We start from the raw sequence: 27652 nt of genomic DNA, 5'->3' as shown, positions 1-27652 counted from the left end.
GAGATTGTGGATTCACTGAGAGGAGAGAAGACTGGAGTAGGCCTAGGGCAGGGGTGATGGGAGGTCAGGGCAGTGTCCTCAGGAGGAAGAAGGAGCAGGTGGGGCTCCCAGGCTTCCAGCTCAGGGCTCCTGTGGCAGCACCCAGCCAACAGCCAAGTGTGGACCACCAGGGTATTCATGGAGTCTTGAACCCAGAGACAGAGCCATGATGCGTGTTCAGGAGAACTGGTGTCTTGAGAAGGGCCATCCCCAGGAATGTGTGAAGACTGGGAGGAGAAGCAGCCCAGATGCTCCTGAGCCAGCTCTGCCTCCTAAGAGGAGAGTCCTTGGAGGAGACTCAGCAGGAGCCCCCAGGGAGTTGGAGGGGATCCAGGAGAGCAGGGACAGGGGAGAATTGGTCAGGGGCAAGTTCAGGAGGACAGGGGGTCCCCCGAGTCTGTAGAGATGAAGACAAGGTTTGAATGTGAATGTGGATCCAGTGAGGACTGGGTAGCCTTGAGTGTAGAGAGGGCACTGAACTGGGGTCACAGTGCAGATGACCTTTCTCATGCTTGATTGGGGAGGGGTCAGTTGAACAGGCAATGCCTGTTGGTGGGTATCTGTGAAGGAGGACTTTACTTTTTACCATTTTTATTTTGTATTGTAGTATAGCTGATTAAGCTAGAGGAGAACAAAGCAACCCACTCCAGTATTCTTGCCTGGAGAATCCCATGGATAGTGAGCCTGGCAGGCCACAGTCCGTAGGGTCTCAAAGAGTCTCAAAGAGTCAGACACGACTGAAGCGACTGAGCACACATGCATGCACACATAGCTGATTAACAAACCATGTTATGATAGCTCCAGGTGAAGAGCAAAGGGACTCAGCCATCTGTATATATGTATCCATTCTCTTCCAACCTGGAGGCGAACTTCCTAACTGAGAAACAGTGGAGATGAATCCAGGAGAGAGGACAGATGGAGCCAAGCTCCTGACAGGCTGATGGCTGGTCCCAAAGACAGGATGGTGTGGGGTTGATGGCTGCCTAGGGACAGGCTGGGTGGGTAAGGCTCAGAAGGGGTTGGTCCTGTCATCCACTCATCAAATGTTAAATGAGTGCATACTGTGTGCCAGGCAGTGCCTAGAGCTGGAGGTTGAGTGCTGAATACACTCCTTTACCCTGAATCCCGAGGAGCCCATGGTGTGGAGGCAGAGGGGATGCAGACAGTGCCTGGTCCCTCCCTCTCCTGGAGGACACAACCCTCTTGAGCAAGCCTGCCGGTGACACTCCCCATGGGATCTAGGAGAGGCCAAGAAGTTGTCAGGAGATGGAGAAACCATTTCTTCACCTTGCAAACGGGCCTCCCTGCCCACTGCCCAGAAATCCCATGAGGCAACAGCAAGGCTTGAGGTAAGACCAGCCCACACCCTGGGAGGAGGGCAGGGATGGGGCGGGTCAGGAAGACTCCTGGTAGAGCTTTTGCATCAGGGCTCAGACTGGGCATAAAAGAAGGGTCCCTCGGGCTGGGAGGAGGCAGACTCGGGACCATGGAGACCCAGAGGGCCAGCCTCTCCCTGGGGCGGTGGTCACTGTGGCTACTGCTGCTGGGACTAGCGCTGCCCTCGGCCAGCGCCCAGGCCCTCAGCTACAGGGAGGCCATGCTTCGTGCTGTGGATCAGCTCAATGAGAGGTCCTCAGAAGCTAATCTCTACCGCCTCCTGGAGCCATCTCCTCCCAGCCTTGGCCACACTGTCGCCCTTTCGCTCAGGCTGGTCCTCTTGTCAGGAAGGCACTTTTCCCTCTAGGTGGGTTCCCACCTCTTCCAGGAAACCTTCCCAGACCTGGGTCATCTCCCAGCACCAGGCTTCCTGCCTTAGCATCTCTGCTATGGGAACAGGCGCCCTGCACACCTGGCTCAGGCTCCCTGGACTTCTGGGAACTCCAGGGATGGGGGGGTCACAGGCTCTGTGAGGTGACTTCCCTCCTAATATCCCCTCTGCACCTCGGTGTCTCTCTGCCAGGGGGAGCTCTGTCAGCCTGGAGGCTCCAGTGACAAGGGCTCTTCCTGCAGGTGGCCCTGACCTCCCTCAGCCCCTCTGAGGTGAGGCGCTGCCATCAGCGCTGCTGTGAGGGCCGCTCCTGCTCTCTGTGTGTCCGTGAGGCCGGGCACGGGCTCTGTCCCCTCCCCTGTGCTCCCAGCACCAAGCCCAGAGCCGGACACACAGGGGGCTAGAGAGGCTGCCGTCCGGGTTGGGGGCAGGGAGACAGATCAGAGAAGGAAACATGAGCCGAGCCCAGTCTCCCCACTTTGATCCTTGACCAGGTGGAGGACCCGGGAGCTCGAAAGCCTGTGAGCTTCAGGGTGAAGGAGACCGTGTGCCCCAGACCGAGCCTGCAGCCCCCAGAGCAGTGTGACTTCAAGGAGAATGGGGTGAGCCTGGGGGCTGGGAGTGAAGGAGGATGCTTTCCAGGAAGCTGATCCGGGGACTTCAGGGGACAATTTCTCGTCCCTGGGGTGAGGTGGGGTGTGGCTGGCGGGTTATAGCCTAGGAGTTCCAGTTTGATGTCGAGCCTCCTTCTCCAGGTGCTGAAAGAATATGGGGTGACAGTCACCGTGGACCATTGGAACGATGTATTCACGTAAGCCGTTGAGGTGAGTGGCCCTTTCCGTGGTGTGCAGCTGACAATGCGGTGGTGTTTGGAACGTGCTTTGGATCAATAACCCCCACCCCAGTCCAGGGCAGACCTTGCCCCTACCTTCCCGAGCCCTAGGTCTCCAGTCCTGGCTCTGCATACCTTAGAGCAGTGTGGTCTAACGGGGCCCCCAGGAAGAAACTAACAGAGAGGCAGGTTCTTGGCTCCACTCAGACCTCCTGAATCAGACTCTGGGGTGGAGCCCAGGCATTTGGATTTTCACAAAGCCTCCAGGGGGTTGTGAACATGCCAGGTACTGACTGGACTCATGGGCTTTCAGCCTCTGTTCCGTCCAGCTTTGCTGGGATGGGCTTGGACCCTGGAAAAGCCCAGGCTTCCTGTGGGCCTCAGTTTCCTCATCTGTTCATGGGTGTAAGGATTCAATTGCATGCGCCAAGGGTCATAGCCAGAGGTGAACAGGGACCCCAAGATTCCTGGAGTCCACCACAAATGGAATGTCAGATGGGAAGGGATGGGCCATGTCTTGACTGTCACCCAGTTCTCACCAGAAACCTGTGTTTATTGGTTCACAGCTTAAGAGTTTCAGGAAATTTGGCTCATCACCGTTCAGTCCCACGAGAGTCCCTGGCAGTGGTTCCCTCTACCAATCTCCCTGCTCCACGGTTAGCTCCAGAAATAGTACCTCCATTTCCATTCCCCAGGCCACAGTTGAACGATATGCAGATAACTGCCTCATAGGGGTTTTTGGTGAATCAGAAGCTCAGGGAAGACCTCTTGGGATCAGTTTTGCCCTGTGTCAGCATCTGAAAAATAAAATCTTGTGAAAACAACTTCCTTCAGCCTTCAATTTCAATTGTCTCCCCTCTTCCAACTTACTGGGACCTGTTACGGGTGTGAGTATGTGTTTGTGTTTGTGTGTGTGTATGTGTTTGTGTGTGTGTGTGTTTGTGTGTGTGTGTTTGTGTGTGAGTGTGTTTTTTGTGTGTGTGTATGTGTTTGTGTGTGTGTGGTTTTTTTGTGTGTGTATGTGTTTGTGTGTGTGTGTGTTTGTGTGTCTGTGTGTGTCTGTGTATGATGTATGTCTATGTGCATGTGTGTATCTATGTCTGTGTGTGAGGTCACTCCTGTGAACACAGAGAAGCATGAGGCCCCTGTTCCTTCCAGGAGGGCACGAGGCAGGCAGCAGCCCCAGGAGCTCCAGAACTGCGTCCCCACCCTCGGGTCCCTCCCGAGCCCTTCACCCGCCCCCGCCCTCCTCCTCCAACACCCAGTAGGACGTAAGGAGACCTGCCGTGGGTGCAGAGCTGGTGGGAATACTGTTCCTGCTCTCATGGAGCTGACAGTCCACGAGGGGCCAGGCTTCCCACCTTGTTAGACACTCACAGAGACGAAGTTCAGTCTCAGGGCTGAGCCTGCAGGTGCAACGCCCAGGACATACCTCTGGCCCTTAATTCTGAAATAGTCTGCCCCTCCTGGTTTTTCCTGTGGCATTGTGACACATCACTGTTTCCTCAGCTGGGTCCCAGATTAAGCAGTGGGCTTGTGTTTAGGGGTCACATGGTTTAAAATTTGCACCATTAAATACAAGTATCTTGTCCATCAGGGTGAAGAGCTCACACGAGGGTGAGAGGCACAGAGTGACACACAGGTCACATGTCTACTTGCCTGTGTAGTAAAGGCAAGTCTTTCAGACACTGCCCATGTCCTGCCCACTCCCCACTCTCCAGCTGACCTTTGCTCTGGGGCAGACTGGAAGCACTGGGGAGTTTGAATCCAGGGAGCAGCTTCAACTAACCACTGGGGGTATTTGATGGAAAGACACTTCCTCTTCCCCGCTCCTTGGGTGGCCAGCTTGCAGATGTTTCACCCCTCTGCCTGAGATCCCCAGCCGGGTTGAGCCCTTGTCCGCTTCCTCATTGATGTGTTCACTGACACCTCCTTTTCTGATTCAGGTCCTGCCCTGTCTCCCCTCTCTACGCTCCAGCCCGTGCTTTCTGGAATCGCCTCCCAAACAAACGACTTCTACTAAATGCTTGTCTTAGGTCTGCTTCTGGCCAACCTGTTCCAGAGAGGGACAGAGGTCAGGATCTCACAGAGCATTTACTTTGTTACCTGTTGGGCTTGTCTTCTCTTGGTGAGCTGGAGGGGCTGGTTTCATGCAGTTTAGAGGAACCTCATGCTTCTCACTTTACATCACCCCGAGTTGAGGGAAGAAACTCTACAGAGGAAACCGAGGGGGCTTTGTTGGGTCTGTGCCTGAAGATACAGACTTGCCAGAGCCAACTGCTAAATGGTCTGGGTATTTTTGAGCTGGTTGTTATACTCTTAGTAGCTTGAAATCAGCCTTGGTAGGAATATTTACATCATGGAAATTGGCAAGCACTCTGTATCAGGCCTGTCACAGTTGGCACGTTCCCGCCCAAACGGAGAGGGGGACCACTCATCAGGATGACACGGTGTCTGTGCAGGTCACAAGTGCCTTCAACTCCTTCCCATGGTTGCCCGTCCTGCTTCCATGGCAACCCACCTGTAGCCTCAGGCCTATCTTGCCCTTTCACGTTTTATATCAGTGTGGACCAGATGTCCCTTGGCATGGAGGAAGCATTCAGCTTGCATATGTGACCTCTGATAGCAGACAGGAAAGGATGCAAACAGTTTTTCCATCTCAACCCTTGAGAAGGAGACAGAACTGGTCCCGGGCCTTGTCAATGCCTTCTACAGTGACTGGGGAGAGAGTCTTGACCTTTTGACCTCTTACCCCTGAGAAGACAAGTGACAGTATTTCATGAATGGCATTGAGCATCTCTCCAAGACAAGCTTGATTTGTCAGTTCTCCTGCAATGGAGGGGACCCAAGCCCAGCAGGAGGGAAAGAAGGTGTTGCGGGGAGAAAATTACTCAGGAAAAAGCAGTGACTAGAGTGGTAGGATTAGAAGTAACACTCAGTTCAGTGCTCAAGGCAGGCATGCAAAAATAGTGCATAAACTTCCGAATTCTCTATTTTCAGGATCACCTACATTTTGCCTAAAGTGTTTGTGTCTCTCTTTCTCTTTCTCTCCTTCTCTCTCCCACTCTCCCTGTGTCTCTGTCTCCCGGCATTTTCTATGTCCCGAGTGTTTGGCTTTATTCACCTGTGGTCCGAGTCCATCGCTGTGGTCCGAGCTCCCCTAGGTGGGGAGCCCATCGCTGGTGCAGAGTGAGTCTGTTACTCACAGTCCCCGGGGGAGCAGGAGCAGGTCATGCTGCCCACACAGGAGAGGACAGTCACAGCCTGTGTGATGTTCTCAGGGAAGGAATGGGCAAGGTGGGAGCGTGAGGCTGACCAGGTTGAGGATGGAGTAACTTGAGTAATTTCAGTGGGCTGGTGTGGGTGTGGGGGCTCCCCAATTTGTTGGCACCTGGCCCTGGGGTTACTAGGACAGAGATTTAGAGTCTCAGCGATAGAAAGGGTGGGATGGGGGTGCTGGTCGGTTTGCACGTGAGAGGTGGGCTGAGGGAGAGAGTGTTAGTTAGAGCATCTACTAACCCTGGGTGGAGCAGTGAGATGTGAAAACATCAGATACAGAAACGAGAACCCCTGGGTAACACAGGACCACTTGTATTACGTAATCATCGACACATCTGGAGTTTAATCTCACATCTCAAAGCTCTTTTATTCATTCAGATGGTACCTTATTCTCCCTTAGTTTTCTGTCTTCTTTAGATTATTTTTTAGGATCCTAGCTTGCAGGATCTTAGTTCTCCAAACAAGGATTGAACCCGAGACTCTGGCATTGAGAGCACCAAGTCGTAACCAATGGACGGCCAGAGAGTTCCCCTCTGGATTTTTTTTATGATTCTGTTTTATGGCCACTTTCGGCCGACTATTTGTACTTCTGTTTAAAATACTTTTATGTGATTGTGGTAGGGTTTACAGACAGAATTCATCTGTTATCAACGCATCTGTATTCAACAATATATCAACATACAGTGGAAGGGACTTGCCACAATATACTGACAACACTCTCTAGTGTTTTCATGTGTAGGCAATGTTTGTTGGTTGGGAAGCCAAAAGTTTCCATCTAATCGCTCTGCCTTCTGTGTTATCAATAGTGCAGGCGTGACTGAACAATAACAACAATACCCAGAGGCTTTTTCGCTGAGTGAAGTTGCTTGAAACATGAGGGCATTCCACAAAACGGAATCCCTGGAGCATCAATGTGAAATTGCTCCCTTTTATAAAGTACAGGCAGGAGGAGAAGGGGATTGAAGGCAGAAGGAAAAGGGGGCGACAGAGGATGAGATGGTTGGCATCACCTACTCGATGGATGTGAGTTTGAGCAGGCTCTGGAAATCGGTGATGGACAGGGAAGCCTGGTCTGCTGCAGTCCATGGGGTCGCAAAGAGTCACTGAGTGACTGAACTGAACTGATAAAGTAAAAACCTTGATCCTCCTGGTACTAGGACTACCTCTGTGCTGAACATGAAATGTGCTTTCAAAGCTGGTCCCTTTTTCTCTTCGTAGTAAACAAAGCCACACTCCGTGGGGCTGTGGCCCCACGTGGTCCTGATGACATCTCTGATGACTCCTCTTTAGGCTGAGATGGTACTATAGGACGTCTTTTTTAGGTCACAAATGTCCCCTTTCAGGATTTCCCCGATGGTACAATGGTTAACACTCTGCCCTTCGAATGTAGAGGGCACTGGTTTGATCCTAGGTTGGGGAAGCTCCGTAGCCATTCCGTGTGGCCAAAAAAAAAAAAGGGAAGTAGTGACTTAATCCAACTAGAATGCAGTCAATAAAAGTGTATGATGCAGGGCACCCAAAGTCAGTGCTCTGTAACAACCTGGAGGGATAGGCTGGGAATGGAGGTGGGAGGGGAAGTTCAGGATGGAGGGGACACATGTATACCTATGGCCGCTTCATACTGATGGATGGCAAAAACCATCACAATATTGTAAAGCAATTATCCTCCAGTTAATATATTGTGTAACCCTTACTGTGAGGGGTGCTGACATCGGGGAAAGCCCAGTTAGGACAGTGACATTGGTACAAATGCCCAGTGGGAGCCCTCCTGATCGGCTTGGCCACACGCGTGCCAGGTTGCTTCAGTCATGTCCGACTCTTTGCGACCCCATGGACCGTAGCCCACCAGGCTCCTCTGTTGACGGGATTCTCCAGGCCAGAATACCGGAGTGGGTTGCCATTTCCTTCTCCGGGGGATCTTCCCCAGCTCGGCCACATGGTGGCAGTAAAGCAGTTTAGAAGACAAGGGTGGCAGTTTAAGAAGGTGCTCACAGCACATCAGCTGGAGAGCTGGGGATGCAGAACTTCAAGAAAGCAACTCGCGGGTTGTACAGATGCCGCCCGCTCAGGCCGATCTGCCCTAGGAGCCTTTCCAGTGACACGTGCAGGGGGACTGAGAACCACACAGCCTGGAGCCCGGGGCAGAAGGAAGCCAGCAGCAGGCCACGGTCTTCCTGCGGACACAGACCCAGCACAAGCCTGACGCTGCAGCCCATTCAAGAGGCGTCACTGGCTTGTTACTGGGCATCAGTGGATGTTCAGAGCCTCAGAGAGCAACACCCCTATCACGGGAAGGGTGAAAATTGAAAATCTCAACAAAATGGCCCTTTCCCCGAAAAAAGGGAAAATGGGGCATTTGGAGGGAAACATGGGCGGTCATGTTCTAGATGTGGCTCTCTCAGACGTGGGGTCTGTGTCAGCGCTCCCGGGGGGTTGGGGGGTGGGGTTGGTCCACCAGGGTCCTGAAAACCCCTAGCCCTTCATGGATGGATCAGCTAAGTTAAAGGTGGATGTGTGGGCTGTGCCGCTGGGCAGGAGGGGAGGCTGTCCCAGCCCAGGAAGCAGCTTGCGGTGCGGGACCTCCTGGGCTCGTGCAGGCGGGTGGGGTGGAGGGTGCTGGGCTGGACAGGAAGACAGGGGCCCAGTCACGAGCTCCAGATGCCCCCAGGGGTGGACAGCTGGAGATGCTGTGGGGAGTGGAAAGAGCACTGATCTGGGAGTCCAGCCCTAGGCTTGCCACGTGCACCCCCTGGCCTTGCTAAGCTCCCTTCTCTCTTGCTCTCCTGGGCCCTGGTTGCCCTTCTGGACAATGGGAGTTGCAAAGGCACTGCTCTTCTCCTGTATTTGTGCGTTCAGAGCCCTACTTTCTTTCTTTCTTGCTCCCTCTCTCTCTCTCTTTTTTTAACAGAAATCACTTTATGTACTGTACACAGGAGGAGGTTTTGCTTTTTGCTTTTGGCTGCACCGGGTCTTTGTTGCTGTGTGCTGGCTCTGTCTAGGTGTGGCGAGTCAGGGCTCCTGTCCAGTTGCGGTGCATGGAGTCATTTCTCTTGCTGCGGATCACAGGCTCTAGGGCACTGGGGCTGCAGCAGTTGTGGCTCCCGGGCTCTAGAGCACAGGTGCAGTAGTCGTGTCGCATGGGCTTAGTTGCACCTCAGCGTTTGGGATCTTCCCTGACCAGGCATTGCACTTGTGTCTCCTGCACTGGCAAGCAGATTCCTAACTACTTAACTCCGGGGGACGTCCCCTTCTTTACTTCTTAGAGAAGACTTTAGAGAACCAGCAAATCAAAATGACAAGTGCCTGTTGTATTTCCCAGGCACTTAAAACCTCTACTATCTGAGGAACTCCAGAAGCAGGTACTTGGTTTCCTTCTTGCCAACATTGTGTTTTGGGGGCTGGGGACAGGGCCAGCATCATGGGTGTGTCACCAGGGAGGTCACACAGGCCCCTGTGCTCAGGAGGGCTGGGTACTTGGTTTAATGCTCTATATATCCCTGAGGTCTTGAAATTCTATATACCTTTTGGAGCTGGGATGCTACAATTTCAATTTGCTAGTTGTATAGCTGGTTCTGGGCAGTGGTGACTCCACACCTCCCACAACACATGAAGGAGTCTATGGAAGTCATTCTGAGAAAACTTATTTCCCTGTGAACTTGCCCAGAAAATCCCCAAGTCCTTGCCCCCAGCCTTGAGCAGTCAGAGGGCAGGGGAGAGCCCAGGAAGGGAAGGAAGGGAGTGGCAATACACATCAGAAGGGGACCCCCACCAGCCCTTCCCTGCACAGAGTGCTTTTGAACTGATGCTCAGCTTTTGAACTGAGTCTTCAAAAGCACCGGGCTGCAGGAGAGAGGCAGGGCAGGTCAGGATGATGGTTGCTGGGGCCGTACAGGGAACCAGGGAGCTAGTCTGAAAGACAGGGAGACCCCAGTGGGCCCCAGGAAACTCACACAGGAACCAGAGCTCTGGGTGCCACCATCCACCCTGACTTGGTCAAGACCTCCCTCCCAAGGCCACACCCCACCCCACCCTGGGCCTCAATTTCCTCTCTGGTCTTCTGAGACTGGTGGTGAGCTGTGCTCTGCCTCCTGACAAGAGTGCTGTGAGCTCAGAGTGGGTGGATGCGTGGGAGACCATGGTACCCTGCAGGACCACACACCCAGGTCACGTCCTTGGACTTACGTCTCCAGACTCCGTAGACAACACAGCCACAGGAGGCTGTGAGGTAGGGGCAGGGCACCAGAGGCCCCAGGCTCCAGTGCTGTTACCATGACCATCCTAAGGATTAGTGTTAGGGTTGTTGCTTGGTGACAGGATGGACCTGGGATCCTCAGTCAGTGCTGCTGCCACTGGCAAATTACTTGGAAGAAAAGTCTTTCAACGAGGTTGCCCAAGGGTGCACAGGTGACCATCAGGGCAGGATCTCCCAGGAGAATGGAGAGGGCCATCTGTTTCAGGGATAGCAGGGGGGATCTCGCTAATGTCCTCGTAGCTTGGGTTTCACACCATCACAGCATGGCTCCCACCAGCTCAGCTCCACCCACCATGGTTTCTGCCACCCATCAGCCCTCCCAGTCTCCACCCCCACCACCTACCTGCAATCCTAGCTTCCTAGGCTCTTCTTTTGTCTGTTGGTTTAAACAAGATGGGGCTTCCCTGGTGGCTTAGACAGTAAAGAATCTGCCTGAAATGTGGGAGACCTGGGTTTGATCTGTGGCTTGGGAAGATCCCCTGGAGAAGGGAATGGCAAACCACTCCAGTATTCTTGCCTGTAGACTTCCACAGACAGAGGAGCCTGGTGGGCTACAGTCCATGGGATCGCAAAGAGTTGGACACGACTAAGCTACTGGCAATGGCAACCCACTCCAGTACTCTCGCCTGGAAAATTCCATGGACCGAGGAGCCTGGTAGGCCGCAGTTCATGGGGTCGCTAAGAGTCGGACACGACTGAGGGACTTCACTTTCACTTTTCACTTTCATGCATTGGAGAAGGAAATGGCAACCCACTCCAGTGTTGGGACAGGGGAGCCTGGTGGGCTGCCGTCTATGGGGTCGCACAGAGTCAGACACAACTGACGAGACTTAGCAGCAGCAGCAGCAGCAAGCTACTCTCACTTCACTTTGATCGAGAAGGTAATTTCAGATAGGAAAGAAACACCTAGAGAGGCAGTTTTTTTGCTGGAGGCATGATCAGTGGTTCTCAGTTGGTAATCAGAGGCCAGAAAGGTGTCTTTAAAATCTACTAAATTATTTTTGGAAATAAGAAATGTAGGTCTTCCCTGGTGATGTAGACATCGCCACCCGAGTCTGTTGGGCTTATGTGAGTGGTAGGGGTGGGGAAAGTGTGTTCTGATCAGCAGTCTGTCCTTCTGCTCAGGGGTTGATCCCTGCTCTAGTCACTTTACAAAGTGGACCTGACTGGAGCATCTGAAGGGGTAGTTTCTGCCTTCCCAGGACATCTATGTGCAAATGGATTGAACAAGGAAAATCCAGGATGTAGGATGGGATCACCCAAGTACCAGGGATCTGGAAGTGGAAGGGTGTGTGTGCCTGTGTGAAGTGCCCTCTCTTACTCCATCCTCCTGGAAGTTGGGCTCCAGATGGCTTGACCTGCCTCCTGTTTGCAGCACATGGGGGTCCTTCTTGGAATGATATTGCATGTGGGTCTCATTGACTCTTCAGCTGGTCAGAGAGCTGGTGGGTGTCCCCACAGTCGGGGGCATGGCAGCCTGGGGTTCAGTTCTCTTTCCCGTGGAGGGTCTGGACAGGAAGGAAGGGTGAGAGGAGCAAAGGAGGGGGCCATGCAGGATTCTGGCTCATTCCTGAGTGAGTTGGGGGGAAGGGTGCATGCGGATTTCTCAAGGACCAGATGCGGAGTTGGGGACAACGTGCCTGGGGACGAAGGTGTGGTGTCTTTCCTGAGAAGACCTCAGCTCTGACAGCTGTGAGCACTAAACAGGAAAGCTGATTGCTGGAGGAAGGGAAGGTTCACCACCAACACAGGAGGGGCAGCCTGAGGACCCAGACACAGACCCTCCAAGGGATCCAGGGAGGATGGGGGAGGGAAATTCAGTTTGATGTGTGAGCAAATGCCCAAACCCAGAGGCAGAAAAGCACAGGGCGGGTTTCAGGCTTACCTAATAGCCAGCAACCATGTGTACTACCAACTGTTTCTACTGTGGACATTCTTTTTCCTCCGTTGAGTTGGAAAAAGGATGCAGTTTGACCAAGAGGTCGCTGGGGCAATACCTGGACTATGAAACCAGGTTGCACAGAGGCCCACCTCTCCTTCCTTCTCCAAGGCTGACGTGTAACCAGCACCATCTGACCCAGCTGAGGGGCTTTGGCCAAGTCTCCAAGAGTCCCACAAGACAACTGAATCCAGGAAATACTACAGGCCTCAAGTCACACAACCAGGTGAAAGGAGAGATGGATGAAAATTTGCTTCATCATTTTCAGACATCTTCATCATTTTGGTTCATTATCTTTCCCAGCTGTGCTCTCCCAGCACTGGCCTCCTCAGCCTGCTTTCTCAGCCAGAGCACTGTACAGGGAGATATTGAGGTCCAATCAGAAGGGATGTCCTGCAGGCCGAGTGGGTGAAGAGGAGGAGATGATGAGTTTAGCTGGAGGTCAGGGAAGGCTTCCCAAGGTGGAGGTCAGGGCACACAGAGGGATCAGAGGCAGAGGTGGGAAGACAGCAGGAGGCTCAGAGGGGCTTGGGTGGTCGAGATGTAAGCGGCAGCCTGACACCTGAGGCCCTCGGGGCTGGGAGTGAGGAAAACTGAAAACAACAGCCTTGGCCCTGATGCCTGGTGCGGGGAGTGTGGGCGGCTAAAGACAGGACTTGAAAAGGTCAAACTGGTGGTGTGTTGGAACTTCCAGAAAATGGTGTGGAGAGTGGACAGTGGTCAGGGGAGAGCCAGGAAATCAGGGAAGGTGGAGTGTGGAGGTTGTGGCTGCACTGAGACGAGAGAAGACAGGGTAGGCCCAGGGCAGGGGTGCTGGGAGGTCAGCGGAGTGTCCTCAGGAGGAAGGAGCAGGTGGGGCTCCCAGGCTTCCAGCTCAGTGCTCCTGCAGAAGCACCCAGCCAACAGCCCAGTGCGGACAACCAGGGCGTTCATGGGAGTCTTGAACCCAGAGACAGAGCAGTGATGCGTGTTCAGGAGAACTGGTGTCTTGAGAAGGGCCGTCCCCAGGAATGTGTGAGGATGGAGAGGAGCAGCAGCCCGGATGCTCCTGAGCCAGCCTTGCATCCTAAGAGGAGTCCTTGGAGGAGACTCAGCAGGAGCCACCAAGGAGGGGGAGGGGACCCAGGAGAGCAGGGACAGGGGAGAATTGGTCAGGGGCAAGTTCAGGAAGACAGAGGGTCCCTGGAGTCTGTAGAGATGAAGACACGGCTTGAATGTGAATATGGATCCAGTGAGGACTGGGCAGCCTGCAGTGGCCTTGAGTGTAGAGAAGGCACTGAATTGGGGTCACAATGCAGATGATCCTTCTCATGCTTGGTTCAAGAGGGATTAGTGGAACAAGCCATGTCTTGCAGGGGCAGGGGGAGGGTTGTTGTGAAAGAGAACTTTTTCAGTGAGAAAATAGTGGAGATGAATCTAGGAGAGGGCACCAAGGGAGCCAACCCTGAGTGGCTGAGGTCTCAGTCTCAGCCCAGAGGACAGGATGGTGTAGGATTTATGTCTGCCTAGGGATGGGCTGGAAATGTAAGTCTACAGCAGGAGTTGATGGTCTTACCATTCTTCAAGTGTTAACTGAGTGCCTATTAGGTGCCAGACAGGGCCAAGAGCTGGCAATTGAGACGTGAATACACTCCTTTACTCTGGATCCTGAGGGGCCCATGGTGTAGAGTCAGAGGGGAAGTAGACAGTGCCTGGCCCCTCCCTCCTGGAGGACACAACCCTCTTGAGCAAGCCTGCCTGTGACACTTGCCATGGGGTCCAGGAGAGGCCAAAACACTGTCAGGAGATGGAGAAACCATTTCTTCACCTTGTATAGGGTCCTTCCTGCCCACTGCCCAGCAGTCCTGTGAGGCCACAGCAGTGGCTGAGGCAAGTCCTTCTCACATGCTGGGAGGAGGGCAGGGATGGGGCAGGTCAGGGCCCAGGCTGAGCATAAAAGGAGGGTTCCTCAGGCTGGGAGAATGAGGACTGGGGACCATGGAGACCCAGAGGGCCAGCCTCTCCCTGGGACGGTGGTCACTGTGGCTACTGCTGCTGGGACTAGTGCTGCCCTCGGCCAGCGCCCAGGCCCTCAGCTACAGGGAGGCCGTGCTTCGTGCCGTGGATCAGTTCAATGAGCGGTCCTCAGAAGCTAATCTCTACCGCCTCCTGAAGCTAGACCCTACACCCAATGATGTGAGTTATGAAGGGATCTGGGCAGGGGGCCAGCTAGTTGGGGGGCAGGGAGACAGATCAGAGGAAGAAGAATGAGCCCAAATCCAGTTTCCCCTACTTTGACCCATGACCAGGACTTGGACCCAGGCACCAGAAAGCCTGTGAGCTTCACGGTGAAGGAGACCGATTGCCCCAGGACAACCCAGCAGCCCCTGGAGCAGTGTGACTTCAAGGAGAATGGGGTGAGCCTGGGAGCGGGGGAGGAGAATGGCAGATGCTTCCCAGGGATTGGACAGCGGGCTTGGGGACGATTACCAATTCCTGGGAGGAGGCCGGGAGGTTATGGCCACAGGGGTTCCAGTTTGACCTTGAACCTCCCCTTCCAGCTGGTGAAACAGTGTGTGGGGACAGTCACCCTGGACCCATCAAATGACCAATTTGACATAAACTGTAATGAGGTGAGTGGCCCCTTCTGGACTGTGGGGTTTCTGGGCAGGGTAAGTATGTGAAGCATCCTTTGGACCAATGACCCGCTGTCCCATTGAGGGCAGAGAAAGGCCCTCTCACCCGGGCCCACCTTCCCTGAGCCCCAGGTCTCCAGCCCTGGCTGTGCATCCCTTAAAGCAGTGGTTCTCTAATGGGGTCCCCACCCGGGAACTGACAGCAAGGCAGATTCTCAGCACCACTCAAACCAACTGAATCCGACTCTGGGGTGAGGTCCAGCCATTTGTATTTTCACAAGGCCTGCAGGGGACTTTGACTGTGCAGAAGCTTGAGAATCACTGACTCAGTAATGATCTTTCATGCCCTGCTTTCCTGGGATGGGTTTGTGATCCTGGAAAGCCCCTTATCATCTGTGGGCCTCGGTTTCATCTCTGTCTGTGGTATGGAGATTTAGCCATATGCTCCAAGGGTCACAGCCAGAGGGTGATCTGGGTCCCCAAGGTTCCTGGAGTCTTCTAGGAATGGGCTGGCAGATATGGAGGGAGGGGTCTTGTCTTGAACTTCACCCGGTTCTCACAAGAAACCTGTTTTTATTGGTTCACAGCTTCAGAGTGTCAGATTTCGTCCACCAATCCGTCGTCCACCAATCCGTCCGCCGTTCTATCCACCGTTCCGCCCGCCGATCCGCCCACCGATCTTCCCACCGATCCGGCCACCGTTCCGTCCACCCTTAGGACCGTTTCCTGGTAGACGGTGAACAATAGGCAGATAACTCCCTGATAAGGGCTTCTATGAATCAGAAGCCCAGGGAAGACCTCTTGGGATCTCTTTTGCCCTGAGTCAGCATCCAAAAAATAAAATCTTGTGAAAACAACTTCCTCCAGCTTTCAATTTCAATTGTCTCGCCTCTTCCAACTTACCAAGACCGTTAGGAGTGTCTTTGTATGTGTGTGTCTATGTGTGTGTGTGTGTCTATGTGTGTGTGTGTGTGTGATCACTCCTGTGAACACAGAGAAGCATGAGGCCCCTGTTCCTTCCAGGAGGGCACGAGGCAGGCAGCAGCCCCAGGAGCTCCAGAACTGCGTCCCCAGCCTCGGGTCCCTCCCAAGCCCTTCACCCGCCCCCGCCCTCCTCCTCCAACACCCAGTAGGACGTAAGGAGACCTGCCGTGGGTGCAGAGCTGGTGGGGCTGCTGTTCCTGCTCACGTGGAGCTGACAGTCCACGAGGGGCCAGGCTGCTCACCTTGCTAAACACTCACAGAGAGGAAGTTCAGTCTCAGGGCTAAGCCTGCATGGACCATGCCCAGAACATTCCTCTTCCCCATGATGATCTTAACTCTGGAAAGTCCACGCCTCCTGACTTTGCTGTGGCATTCAGACACATCACTGTCTTTCTAGTTGGCTGCCACATTTTAGCGGTGGGTCTGTGTGACGGAATCCAGTGATACAAAACTTCTCATTAAAATGAAGCATTCATTTGCATCGGGCCAATGAACTGAATACTGTGTAAGACGCAGAAAGTGACACACAGGTCACATCTCTGTTTCCCTGGGAGTTCAGACACTGTCTATGTCCTGCGCACTCCCCATGCTCTAGCTGACCTTTGCTCTGGGGCAGACTGGAAGCACTAGGAAGTTTGTATTCTGGTAGCAGCTTCAACCAACCATTGGAGGGACTTGGGGGAAAAACACCTCCTCTTCCTCACCCTTGGGGTGGCCCACTCCCAGATATGTATATCCCTGTGTGAGATCCCCACCGGGATTTAGCCCCAACCACCTCCATCAGTGACCTCTTCATTGACCCCTCCTCTTCTGACTCATGTCCTGCCCTGTCTCCCCTGTCCACACTTCTGCTGGCTTTTTCTGGAATCTCCTCCCAAACAAACTCCTTCCACCAAAGGTGTGTCTTAGGTCTCCTGCTGGGTCCTCCTGAACAAGCCACAGATTGCCTTCTCTGAGAGGGACAGAGGGCAGGATCTCACAGAGTATTTACTCTGCGACCTGTCAGGCTTGGCTCCTCTTGGTGAGCAGGTGGGGCTAATTTCAGGCAGGTTAGAGGAACCTCACACTTCTTAGTCTAGGGAACATGGCCTCTGATGGCAGTGGAGTCGTGGAGAGTCTGTCCACTTGTTCCATACGGGTCAGGTGCGGGGCCTGATGTGGAGACAAGAGAGAAGGGCCCGAGGAGTCCAGGGTGGTGGTACAGGAGTTGGGGGTCCTGGGGGCAAGTGCTGAAAGTCAAGGGGCACTTAAGGTTTCACAATATGGTGAGAGGAGACAGGAGGTGAAGAGGCCCAGGGAGATGACTCCTCATGTTTCTCAGTGTTTGTGTACATGTGAAGGTCACTCACTTCAGGGCAGGGGGCAGCTTGCTTGCTTGGGGGCACTGAAATCAAAGACAGAGTGGAGGAGATCAAGAGATCAGGAAGAGGGGAGCCAATCGGCATGGACCAGAAGGGGCTTCTCCATCCCCCAGACACGTGCTGTGTCAAGGAGGGAAACTGGACTGTTACTAGACAAGGCCCTTGTGGATCTTGATTGTATTTGTCCTTGCATGAATGAAGCTGTAAGATATAACATGCAGCCCCCTGTTCTCCCGTGTGCCACTCTGCCTCTGTGTCATCCCCAGCTGGAGCAGGGTAGGAGCTGTCAGGGGAGGCAGAGAGCTACATTGTCACTTTCATGGCCCCTAGGCACTTTCAACTGTGTGGACTCATTCATCCTCAAAAATGTATCTAATGTTATATTTTACAACTCAGTTCAGTTCAGTTCAGTTCAGTCGCTCAGTCGTGTGTGACTGATGCTCAGAGCCTCAAGGAGCAACACCCCTATCACGGGAAGGGTGAAAAATGAAAATCTCAACAAAACGACTCTTTCCTGGAAAAAGAGGAAAACGGGGCACTTGGAGGGATACATCTAGAGGCAAAGGTGGCCGATCACATTCCAGATGCAGCTCTCTCAGACGTGGGGTCTGTGTCAGAGCTCCCTGAGGGCTTTGGTCCACCAGGGTCCTGAAGATGCCTGGTCCTTCATGGGTGGGTGTGCTAAGTTAAAGGAGGATGCGTGGGCTGTGCCACTGCTGCTGCTCAGCCTCAAAGACATCTTTTGACACCTGTGCCTGAACAAGGCCCCTCGGTCAAGAAAACTTCCCAAATTTACCTGGTTGCATTTCTCACTGTCTCATGGGCAGTACACCAGAGACTGGCAATGTGATCCGGTGTCTGCCTATGAAACTGGATGGTCAAGCCTCAGTCTCTGGGGGTATCAAACCTTGTTGCAATAGAATGCTCTTCGCTCACTACCTCTGTTATGACTCACATTGATATGCAAGGAAAATGACCATTTACCAGCCATGTTAATGGAATCAACAAATGAATTAAACCTGCGCTGGCTAGGTAGGGCCTCTAGGCATGTGGATACACCATCGCATGGGACATGGTGATCCATTTAAATCCACCATCAGACCTCAAAATATTGACAAAGCCTAGCGATGCCAGCACATGAGGCCAAGGAAGCCTGGCCAAAGTGGCTGACTCCCAGCCTCACGACTGAGTGACAAAAGGAATTCCAGGGCAATTACAGGGATGCCATCCCTGTCTGCACAGCATACATGGGATATGATATTCAAAGACTCCCAGACGGTCTGTGTTTCATATCTGGATTCACAGAACACATCCGATCTGCAACAGCATTGCCTTATAGTAAGAAACTGGGTGTGAACAGCTACCCAGATGATTCCCTGGACCTTCAATGCCCCCAATCTCATCTCCAAGTAGTCAGTACCATTGGAAGATGAAATGGACTCTGAGAGGAAACATCGAAAGGATAACTATACACCCAAGGCTCACCTCCCAGTGGAGCACACACTTAGGGAAGGCAACTTGAATTCTAAATGAGCAGATTCCCTGGGAGGCTATTTTCTAGCTAAGTAGAGTGTTTAATTTTGAGGCTCAGAAATGAGGGAAGAGGCCCATACTGATGGAAGACTCTCAAACCACATGAGTAATCTTTCTCACCCCACTTGTTTTTTTCCCAGGCACCTCTGGCAGCTCCTAGTATCGGAATTTGGAAGCTGTAAAGAAGACCCACTTGGGGGTGACTCTACCCTAGTGCTCATTGCACTGCCAGCTCTGCTGCTGGAAGGCTATTGATGATAATGATCATGAATATGAGGTGGAAACTCCTAAGGCGATCCTACTGGTGTTTCAGGGCATAGGGAGCTGTTCTATGATGGGTCACGGCATAAAAGGATGAAGCTGCTGAGCACGTAGGGAGGAGTCTGGGCCCATGGTCTAAGACAAGGGGAGGACTGGGGACAGGAGCAGTGATTGCTGAGGGACCGGGCGTTCAGATCACTTGGTTGTGAAGAAAGTAACTACCCTGGTGATGGGAATAGAAGGCCTCTGACTCACAGAGTCTTGGAGAAGGAAATGGCAACCCGCTCCAGTACTCTTGCCTGGAAAATCCCAAGAACGGAGAAGCCTGGTAGGCTACATTCCATAGGTTCGCAAAGAGTTGGACACGACTGAGCGACTTCACTTTCACTTTTCACTTCCATGCATTGGAGAAGGAAATGGCAACCCACTCCAGTGTTCTTTTCTGGAGAATCCCAGGGACGGGGGAGACTGGCGGGCTGCCGTCTATGGGGTCGCACAGAGTCGGACACGACTGAAGTGACTTAGCAGACTCACAGAGTCTAGGGTGGGAAGACGCATCATTCATTGCTCTCTCAGAGTTTGTCTGCAGGGCATGTGGTCACTTTCACCCAGACTCTACCTGATCAACAGCCAATGAAGAGTCTTTTTCTAAAAATTATTTATTTATTTAGGGCTGTGCTGAGTCTTCATTGCTGCGCTTGGGCATTCTCTGGTGGCAGCGAGTGGGGGTTACTCTTATTGCAGTGCACAGTCTTCTCATCTCGGTGGCTTCTCTTGTTGCAGAGTATGAGCTCTAGAAGGTAGGCTCGGTAGCATACAGGCTTATGGTGGGCTGGCATGGAGGCTTAGTTGCCCCACGGCATGTGGAATCTTCCCAGACCAGGTATAGAACCCGTGACCCCTGTATTGGCAGGCAGATTCTTAACCACTAGACCACCAGGAAAGTCCTGAAGAGTCTTAATCTAAGGGCTCTTGTTACCTTTCCAACAACTGCCAGCTCCAGGAGTAGACAGCCTCCACTAAACATGACATAACAAGGTTGACCTTCTAGATACTGATAAGATTTTCATGGGTCTCATCATGAAATTTTGAACTCTTTTACATGTGTTGCCCAGAATATGGTAGCTGTTCTAAGCTTAAAGACTTGTCAGATTCTGATATCACAAAAGCAACATCTCTTGCTGATCTTGCTGCTACTAAGTATGTGAAAGTCTGGCCTGGACTTACCTACAACACCCAGATAGTCTCAACTCTCTCTTGTGATAATAAAGAGTATTTTGTGGGCAGGGGGCAAGGCTGGTATCAAGACTGTGTCGCCAGTGCAGTCACACAGGCCCCTGTGCTTGGGTACTTGCTAATGACTTATTCTTGAGGTCTTGAAATTCTCATGATTTTGAACAAGGGGCCCCGCATTTTCATTTTGCAAGTGATGGAGCCAGTGGCTGGCCAGTGGTGACTCCATACTTGAAATAATACAGGAAGGAGGCCCCAGAGACCATTCTGAGAGCAACTTACTTCCCTCCACCCTTGCCCCAGTTCTCCCTAGGGTCTTCCCCTGAACCCCAGCAACTTCAGCAGCCAGAGAGCAAGGGATAGCCCTGGAAGCAGTGGGAAAAAGTGGGAGGTGGACCAGGGCAGAACAGGCCCCCAGTCCAGCCCTTCAGTGTCTAGAGTGCCGCTGGTCAAAAAGAAGAGTCTCCAGAACTTCTTAAAGTTCTGAGATTCACAAGAGATTCACAAGAGATTCACCCGCCAGAGTGGTGGGTGGTGGGGTCAGAGAGAGGGGTAGGGAGCTGGTCTAAGAAAGATGGAGGCCTTAGATCGGACCAGGGGGGCTCCACACTGGACAAGAAATCTGGGTCCTTCTATCAACCCTGATATGGCCAAGACCTCTCTCCCAAGGTCACATATCACCCCACCCTGGGCCTCAGTTTCCTTCTTGGCTTAATGAGACTGGTGATGAGCCCTATGCTGCCCTCCTGACAAGAGTGCTGTGAACTCAGAGGAAGTGGGTGCAGAGGAGCCTGTTGTCCCTAAAGGACCACACACACAGGTCACATCGTTGGACTCAGGTCTCCAGACTCCGTAGGCAATGTGGTTAGGCGGAGGCTGTGAGTGGAGGAGGCAGGGGCCTCAGGCTCCCCTCGCAGTGTTGTCACCATGACCCTCCCAGGGACTAGTGTCAGGGTTGTTGTGTAGGTGTCAGGATGGACCCAAGGGATCCCACTCAATGTTTTTGTCACTGGCAAAGTACTTGGAAGAAAGTCCTTTCAATGAGATTGCCCAAGGGCACACTAGTGACCATCATGGCAGGAACTCCCAGCAAAACGGAGAGAGTTCCCAACTTAAGGAATGGCGGGGTATCATTCTGGTTTCCTACTCACAGCCAGGGTGTCACACTTACAGAGCATAGCCCCCAGCAGCCCCAGCCCTCCCTTCCCTGGCCCTGCTACCCATCAGCCCTCCCACTCTCCACCCCACTGTAACCTGCAATTCCAGCTCCCCAAGCTCTTTCCTTTTCTGTTGATTTAAATCCTTATGGAGGGAGGTTGTTGCTGGAGACAGAATCGGTGGTTTTCTACAGGTGGTGATTAGGCAGGAAGGTACTTTACAATCTCCTGAATATCTTTACAAAAGAAATAAAGTCAGGTGCTTACCTGTAACTATTGAGTTGGACCAGGGACCTGTGACAGATTCCAAGCTGGAAAAAAATGGAATCAGTGAGATGCTGTTTTGATCCCCAGTTGGTCTGTCTCTCTTATTAAGAGTTGATCCCTTCTGTCTTTAATTCCCAAAGGGCATACTAGCTGGCCCGGGCTGGGTGAAGTCTCCAGATGGTGGGCTGTCTCCCCCTTCCTAGGGCATCCATGAGCAGACGTAAGACTCCGCTAGGACAAGGCAGCTGTGAGGACTAAATCAAAGAAGGCAGATGCTGGAGACGTGGAAGGCTCGCTCCTCATCACAGGAGGTGCAGACTGAGGGCCTGGCAGAGGCCCCTAACAGGATCCAGGGAGGATGGGGAAGGAGATTCTAGTCTGCAATCATGCAAAGGCAGGAAAGCATAGGGGAGGCCTTCCCTGGTGACTCAGCGGTGAAGAATCTGCCTGCAATGCTGGAAACCCAGAAGCCGTAGGTTCAATCCCTGGGTTGAGATGATCCCCTAGAGGAGGACATGGCAACCCACTCCAGTATTCTTGCCTGAGAAATCCCATGGACAGAGGAGCCTGGCGGGCTACAGTTCATGGGGTCACAAAGAGTCGAACATGACTTAGTGAATAGACCACCACCACCAGGAAAGCACAGGGAGGTTTCCAGGTTACCAAACACCCAGGAACCATTTGTGTTGCTAATTATTTGACTTGGGGAAAAGATACAGCTTGACCAAGAGGCCACTGGGACAATATCTGGGCGGTGTAATGAGGTTGCACAAAACTCACTTCTCTTTCCTTCTCCAAGGCTGAGTGGTCAACCAGCATCTCCCATCCAGGCTGCCACCTTCCAAGATGCCCTGGCCAAGGCTCCAAGGGTCCCACAGGGCAACTGAGTCCACAAACTCCCCGGGCCTCACGGCCACATGGTGCTTCCCTGGCATTGATGGATTGGAATGTTCTTGGCTTCAGCACTCCTCTGTCCCTTGGGCATAATATTTCCCCCAGCTGTGCTCTCTTTTCCTCCCAGTGTCCCCCTCCCCACCTGGTGTTCAACCAGAGCACTGGGCAGGTAATCCTGGAGGTCAAATCAGAAGGGATGTCCTGGACTTCCCTGGTGGTCCTGTGGGTAAGAATCTGCCTGCCAATGCAGGGGATGTGGGTTGGATCCATGGTCCAGGAAGATCCCACACCAGGCAAGTAAGCCCCTGGGCCACAGCTACTGAGACCTCACTCTCTAGAGCCTGTGCTCCGCAACAAGAGAAGCCACCGTAACAAGAAGCCTGTGCACCGCAACTAGAAAGTAGCCCTTGGTCTATGCAACCAGACTAGCTGGTGGGTGGCAATGAAGACACGGTACAGCCAGAACTAACTAAATAAATAAAAAGCACATTTTACTAAAAAAGCAAAACAGAAGAAGGGATGTCCTGAAGGCTTTGGGAGTCAAGAGGAGGAGGTACCACTTTTGGTTAAGGTCAGGGAAAATTTTGCAAGGTGGCATGTCAGGGCAAGCAGAGGCACCAGCTGCAGAGATAGGGGCCAAGCAGGAGGCTCTGAGATGGCTTGTGGTTGGAGTGGTCAAGGCAGCTTGAGACCTGCCCCGCAGGGCCGGGGTGTGGACACTGAGGAGCTCCGGGAGATCCAGACCCTGCTGTCAGGCGGGGATCTGTGTGCTCTGAAGGCGGAGGGTGAAGTGGTCAAATCGGCACTCTGCCTTGGCATCTAGAAATGGTGTGAAGGGTGGACAGTGGTCTGGGGAGAGCCTGAAAATCAAGAAACATGGAGTCTGGAGGTTGTGGCATCACTGAGAGGAGAGGAGATGGGGGTCGGCCCAGGACAGGGGTGGCGGGAAGTCAGGACAGTGTCCTCAGGAGGAAGAAGGAGCAGGTGGGACCCCCAGGCTTCCAGCTCAGGGCTCCTGCAGCAGCACCCAGCTAACAGCCCAGTGCGGACCACCAGGGCGTTCATGGGAGTCTTGAACCCAGAGGCACAGTCCAGTATGTGTGTGATGGACACTGTTGTCTTGAGAAGTGTGGTCCCCAGAAACATGTGATGACGGGGAGGAGGAGCAGCCTGGATGCTCCTGAGCCAGCCCTGCCTCCTAAGAGGAGAGTCCTTGGAGGAGACTCAGCAGGAGCCCCCAGGGAGGAGGAGGGGACCCAGGAGGGCAAGGACAGGGGAGAATTGTCCAGGGGCAAGTTCAAGAGGACAGAGTGTTTCCCTAGCACCTGTGAAGACAAATAGGTTGAGTGTAGCAACAGGCCACAACTGCTGGGGTCTTTGGATGTGACATCTTAGTCTGAGGAAGGCAGAGGAGAAGACCAGGAGAGGGAGCAGGTGGAGCTGAGCCCCTGACTGTCTGAGGTTTGTGGAGAGAAGAGGATGGTTTGGCCCAAATGGCTGCCTAGGACAGGGTGGGTGGGTGAGGGGCTAGAAGGGGTTGGTCCTGTCATCCACTCATCAAACTTTAACTAAGTGCCTATTGGGTGCCAGGCAGTGCCTAAAGGAGAAGATCGAATAGCAAATACCCCCCTTTATCCTGAATCCTGAGGAGCCCATGGTGTGGAGGTAGAGGGGATGTAGACAGTGCCTGGTCCCTCCCTCTCCTGGAGGACTCAATCTTCTTGAGCAAGCCTGCCGGTGACACTCCCCGTGAGGTCCAGGAGAGGCCAAGAAGTTGTCAGGGAGATGGAGAAACCCTTTTTTCACCTTGCACAGGGGCCTCCCTTCCCACTGGCCAGCAATCTCATGAAGCAACAGCAGGAGCTGAGGCAAGTCAATCTCATACCCTGGGAGGAGGGCAGGGATGGGGCTAGTCAGGAAGACTCCTGGTAGAGCCTTTGCATTAGGCCCAGGCCATAAAGGCAGATCCTGCAGTCTGGGAGGAGGCAGACTGGGGACCATGGAGACCCAGAGGGCCAGCCTCTCCCTGGGGCGGTGGTCACTGTGGCTACTGCTGCTGGGACTAGTGCTGCCCTCGGCCAGCGCCCAGGCCCCCGGCTACAGGGAGGCCGTGCTTCGTGCTGTGGATCACATCAATGAGCGGTCCTCAGAAGCTAATCTCTACCGCCTCCTGGAGCTAGACCCGCCTCCCAAGGATCTCTCTGGGATCCATCTCCCAGGGAGATGGAGCCATCTCCCCCCAGCTTTGGCCACACTGTCGCCCCTTCGCTCAGGCTGGTCCTCCTGTCAGGAGGGCACTTTTCCCTCTGGGTGCGTTCCCACCTCTTCCAGGAAACCTTCCCAGACCTGGGGCCCTCCCAGCACCAGGCTTCCCGCCTTAGCATCTCTGCTGTGGGAACAGGTGCCCTGCACACCTGGCTCAGGCTCCCTGGACTTCTGGGAGCTCCAGGGATGGGGGGGTCACAGGCTCTGTGAAGTGACTTCTCTGCTAATGTCCCCTCTGCACCTCAGTGTCTCTCTGCCAGGGAGGCCTCTGTCAGCCTGGAGGCTCCAGTGACAAGGGCTCTCCCTGCAGGCGGCGCTGACCTCCCTAGCCCCTGTGAGGGGAGGCGCTGCCATCAGCGCTGCTGTGAGGGCCGCTCCTGCTTTCTGTGTGCCCGTGAGGCTGGACACAGGCTCTGTCCCCTCCCCTGTGCTCCCAGCACCAAGCCCAGAGCCTGACACACAGGGGGCTAGAGAGGCTGCCGTCCGGGTTGGGGGCAGGGAGACAGATCAGAGAAGGAAACATGAGCCTGAGCCCAGTCTCCCCACTTTGATCCTCGACCAGGTGGAGGACTGGGGAGCTCGAAAGCCTGTGAGCTTCAGGGTGAAGGAGACTGTGTGCCTCAGGCCGAGCCTGCAGCTCCCGGAGCAGTGTGACTTCAAGGAGAATGGGGTGACCTTGGGGGTTGAGACTGAGGGCTGGGATCAATGCTTCTCAGCGCGAGCTGAACAGGGAACTTCAGGGAATGTTTCCAGCCCCTGGCAGGTGAGGTAGGCTGAGCCTGGGAGATTATGGCCCGGGGTTTCCAGTTTGACCTTGAGCTCCCCTTCCAGCTGGTGAAACAGTGTTTGGGGACAGTCAGCCTGGACCGGTCCGATGACCAGTTTGACATTAACTGTAATGAGGCGAGTGGCCCCTTCTGTGTTGGGCATATGCTAACAGGGTGGGTTGAGAAACATCCTTTGGACCAATGACCCGCTGCTCCGTCTAGGGTAGAGAAAAGGCCCTCCTATCTGGGCCCACCCTCCCCAATCCCTAGGTCTCCAGCCCTGGCTCTGCATCCTTTAGAGAAGTGGCTGTCTAACGGGGTCCGCACCCAGGAACTCACAGGAAGGCAGATTCTCAGCCCCACCGAGACTCCTGAATCAGACTTTGGGGTGGGCCCCGGCATTTTCACTTTCACAAGGCCTCCAGGGGTTCTGACAGTGCTGAAACTGTGGCAGCCTGACCTGGGCCGTGGTCTCGAGGCCATGCTCCCGTCTGTCTTTGCCCGGATGGGCTTGTGACCCTTGGAAGCCCCTCGTCATCTCTGGGATCAGTTTCCCCATATGTTGTGGGTTTAGGAACTCAATCACATGCTCCAAAGATCACTGCCAGAGGATGATCTGGGGCCAAAGTTCCTTTGGTGGCTCAGTTTGGGGGTTGTTCATGTGGGGAGAGAGTGGTCTTCTCTTGACCCTTGCCCAGTCTCACAAGTAATCTCTTCCATTGTGGTTCACAGCTTCAGAGTGTCAGGGCTAACCGACCTCAGCCTCCCAAACCTCGGCCTCCTCACAGGCCAAGGCCAAGGCCACGGCCATGGTTCCCGCCAAGATTCCCCGGAAAACGGTGAAGGACTGGCTATCATACCTATTAATGGCTTTTGGTGAATTCCGAGCCTGAGGGAAGCATTTTAAAGATATGATTTGTTCTGGATCAGACTTCTGGACGGTGAAAAATAAATTCTTGTGAAAACAACTTCCTCCAGGCTTCAATTTCTATTATTTCCCTTTTTCCCGCAATGGCACCCCACTCCAGTACTCTTGCTTGGAAAATCCCATGGACGGAGGAGCCTGGTAGGCTGCAGTCCATGGGATCGCTAAGAGTTGGATACGACTAAGCAAATTCACTTTCACGCATTGGAGAAGGAAATGGCAACCCACTCCAGTGTTCTTGCCTGGAGAATCCCAGGGACGGGGCATCCTGGGGGCTCTGCGGTCTATGGGGTCGCACAAGAGTCGGACACGACTGAGCGACTGAACTGAACTGAACTGAGACTGAGTCCTTAACTCTGAGAGGCCTCCTCTGTGTGTGTGTGTGTGTGTGGCTATGTGTATGTGTGTGTCTATTTGTGTGTGTATCTATGTGTGTCTATGTATGTGTGTGTGATCACCCCTGTGAACACAGAGAAGCGTGAGGCCCCTATTCCTTCCAGGAGGGCACGGGGAAGGCAGCAGCCCCAGGAGCTCCAGGACAGCGTCCCCAGCCTCGGGTCCCTCTCGAGACCTTCACCCACTCTGCCCTCCTCCTCCAACACCCAGTATGACGTATGGAGACCTGCTGTGTGTGCAGAGCTGGTGGGGCTGCTGTTCCTGCTCACATGGAGCTGACAGTCCACGAGGGGCCAGGCTGCTCACCTTGTTAAACACTCACAGAGTCACAGTTCAGTCTCAGGCTTGAGCATGCAAGTAAAAGGCCCAAAATGTTCCTCTTGCCCTTGACAATCTTAATTCTGGAATAGCCTGTCCCTCCTGGCTTTTCCTGTCGTTTTGAGACACACTACCATTTCTTCAGCTGGGTCCCAGATTGAAGCAGTGGGCTTGTGTTTAGGGATCACATGACACAAACATTTGCACCATTAAATACAAGCATCCTGCTCTTTGGGGTGAAGAGCTCTGCATGAGGGTGAGAGACACACACAGAGTGACGCACAGGTCACATCACTGTTTGCCTGGGTGTTTCAGACACTGTCCGTGCCCCGCCCACTCCTTATTCTCTAGCCAATCTTTGCTCTGGGGAAGACTGTAAGCACTGGTTTGGGGCTGGGGGGCTGTTGGATCCAGGAAGCAACTTCATTCAACCATTGTGGGAACTTGGTGGAAAAATACCTTCTCTTCCTCAAGCCTTGGGTGGCCCGTTTCCAGACATGTCACACCACTCCTTGATGTCCACAGCTGGGTTGAGCCCCCGTCTCCCATTTTTGTAACCTCTTCCTT

At 53.6% G+C, this 27652-nt stretch overlaps 3 protein-coding genes across 3 annotated transcripts; all 3 read left to right on the top strand.

Moving 5' to 3' along the window:
* The first annotated feature begins 1525 nt into the window (after positions 1 to 1525).
* LOC133234957 (cathelicidin-3-like) lies at positions 1526 to 2622 on the top strand. The gene is made up of 3 exons (XM_061395654.1): positions 1526 to 1750; positions 2302 to 2409; positions 2563 to 2622. Exons 1-3 carry the CDS (start codon positions 1526 to 1528, stop codon positions 2620 to 2622), a joined length of 393 nt encoding a protein of 130 aa, XP_061251638.1.
* An 11437-nt stretch (positions 2623 to 14059) lies between these two features.
* Positions 14060 to 15581, top strand: LOC133235440 (cathelicidin-2). Its single transcript, XM_061396963.1, has 4 exons — positions 14060 to 14284; positions 14398 to 14505; positions 14650 to 14721; positions 15312 to 15581. The coding sequence occupies exons 1-4, from the start codon at positions 14087 to 14089 to the stop codon at positions 15462 to 15464; spliced, it is 531 nt and encodes a 176-aa protein (XP_061252947.1). The 5' UTR covers positions 14060 to 14086; the 3' UTR covers positions 15465 to 15581.
* Positions 15582 to 24413: 8832 nt separating this feature from the next.
* LOC133234956 (cathelicidin-4-like) lies at positions 24414 to 25963 on the top strand. Its single transcript, XM_061395653.1, has 4 exons — positions 24414 to 24611; positions 25242 to 25442; positions 25511 to 25620; positions 25717 to 25963. The coding sequence occupies exons 1-4, from the start codon at positions 24414 to 24416 to the stop codon at positions 25961 to 25963; spliced, it is 756 nt and encodes a 251-aa protein (XP_061251637.1).
* Positions 25964 to 27652: the final 1689 nt, after the last annotated feature.

Source organism: Bos javanicus, chromosome 22 (assembly GCF_032452875.1).
Source record: "Bos javanicus breed banteng chromosome 22, ARS-OSU_banteng_1.0, whole genome shotgun sequence".
NCBI lineage: Eukaryota > Metazoa > Chordata > Mammalia > Artiodactyla > Bovidae > Bos > Bos javanicus.
Note: the sequence above shows the minus strand (reverse complement) of the source record. Positions and strands in the feature narration are given on the sequence as shown.

Excerpts from the sequence above, each read along its gene's own strand:
- LOC133234957 (XM_061395654.1), top strand. The coding sequence starts at position 1,526 with ATGGAGACCCAGAGGGCCAGCCTCTCCCTGGGGCGGTGGTCACTGTGG. Across the intron at positions 1,751-2,301 it reads TCGCCCTTTCGCTCAGGCTG|GTGGAGGACCCGGGAGCTCG; the intron begins GTCCTCTTGTCA and ends ATCCTTGACCAG. Across the intron at positions 2,410-2,562 it reads GTGACTTCAAGGAGAATGGG|GTGCTGAAAGAATATGGGGT; the intron begins GTGAGCCTGGGG and ends CTCCTTCTCCAG.
- LOC133235440 (XM_061396963.1), top strand. The coding sequence starts at position 14,087 with ATGGAGACCCAGAGGGCCAGCCTCTCCCTGGGACGGTGGTCACTGTGG. Across the intron at positions 14,506-14,649 it reads GTGACTTCAAGGAGAATGGG|CTGGTGAAACAGTGTGTGGG; the intron begins GTGAGCCTGGGA and ends CTCCCCTTCCAG. Across the intron at positions 14,722-15,311 it reads TTGACATAAACTGTAATGAG|CTTCAGAGTGTCAGATTTCG; the intron begins GTGAGTGGCCCC and ends ATTGGTTCACAG.
- LOC133234956 (XM_061395653.1), top strand. The coding sequence starts at position 24,414 with ATGGAGACCCAGAGGGCCAGCCTCTCCCTGGGGCGGTGGTCACTGTGG. Across the intron at positions 24,612-25,241 it reads TAGACCCGCCTCCCAAGGAT|GTGGAGGACTGGGGAGCTCG; the intron begins CTCTCTGGGATC and ends ATCCTCGACCAG. Across the intron at positions 25,621-25,716 it reads GTTGGGCATATGCTAACAGG|GTCTCCAGCCCTGGCTCTGC; the intron begins GTGGGTTGAGAA and ends CCCAATCCCTAG.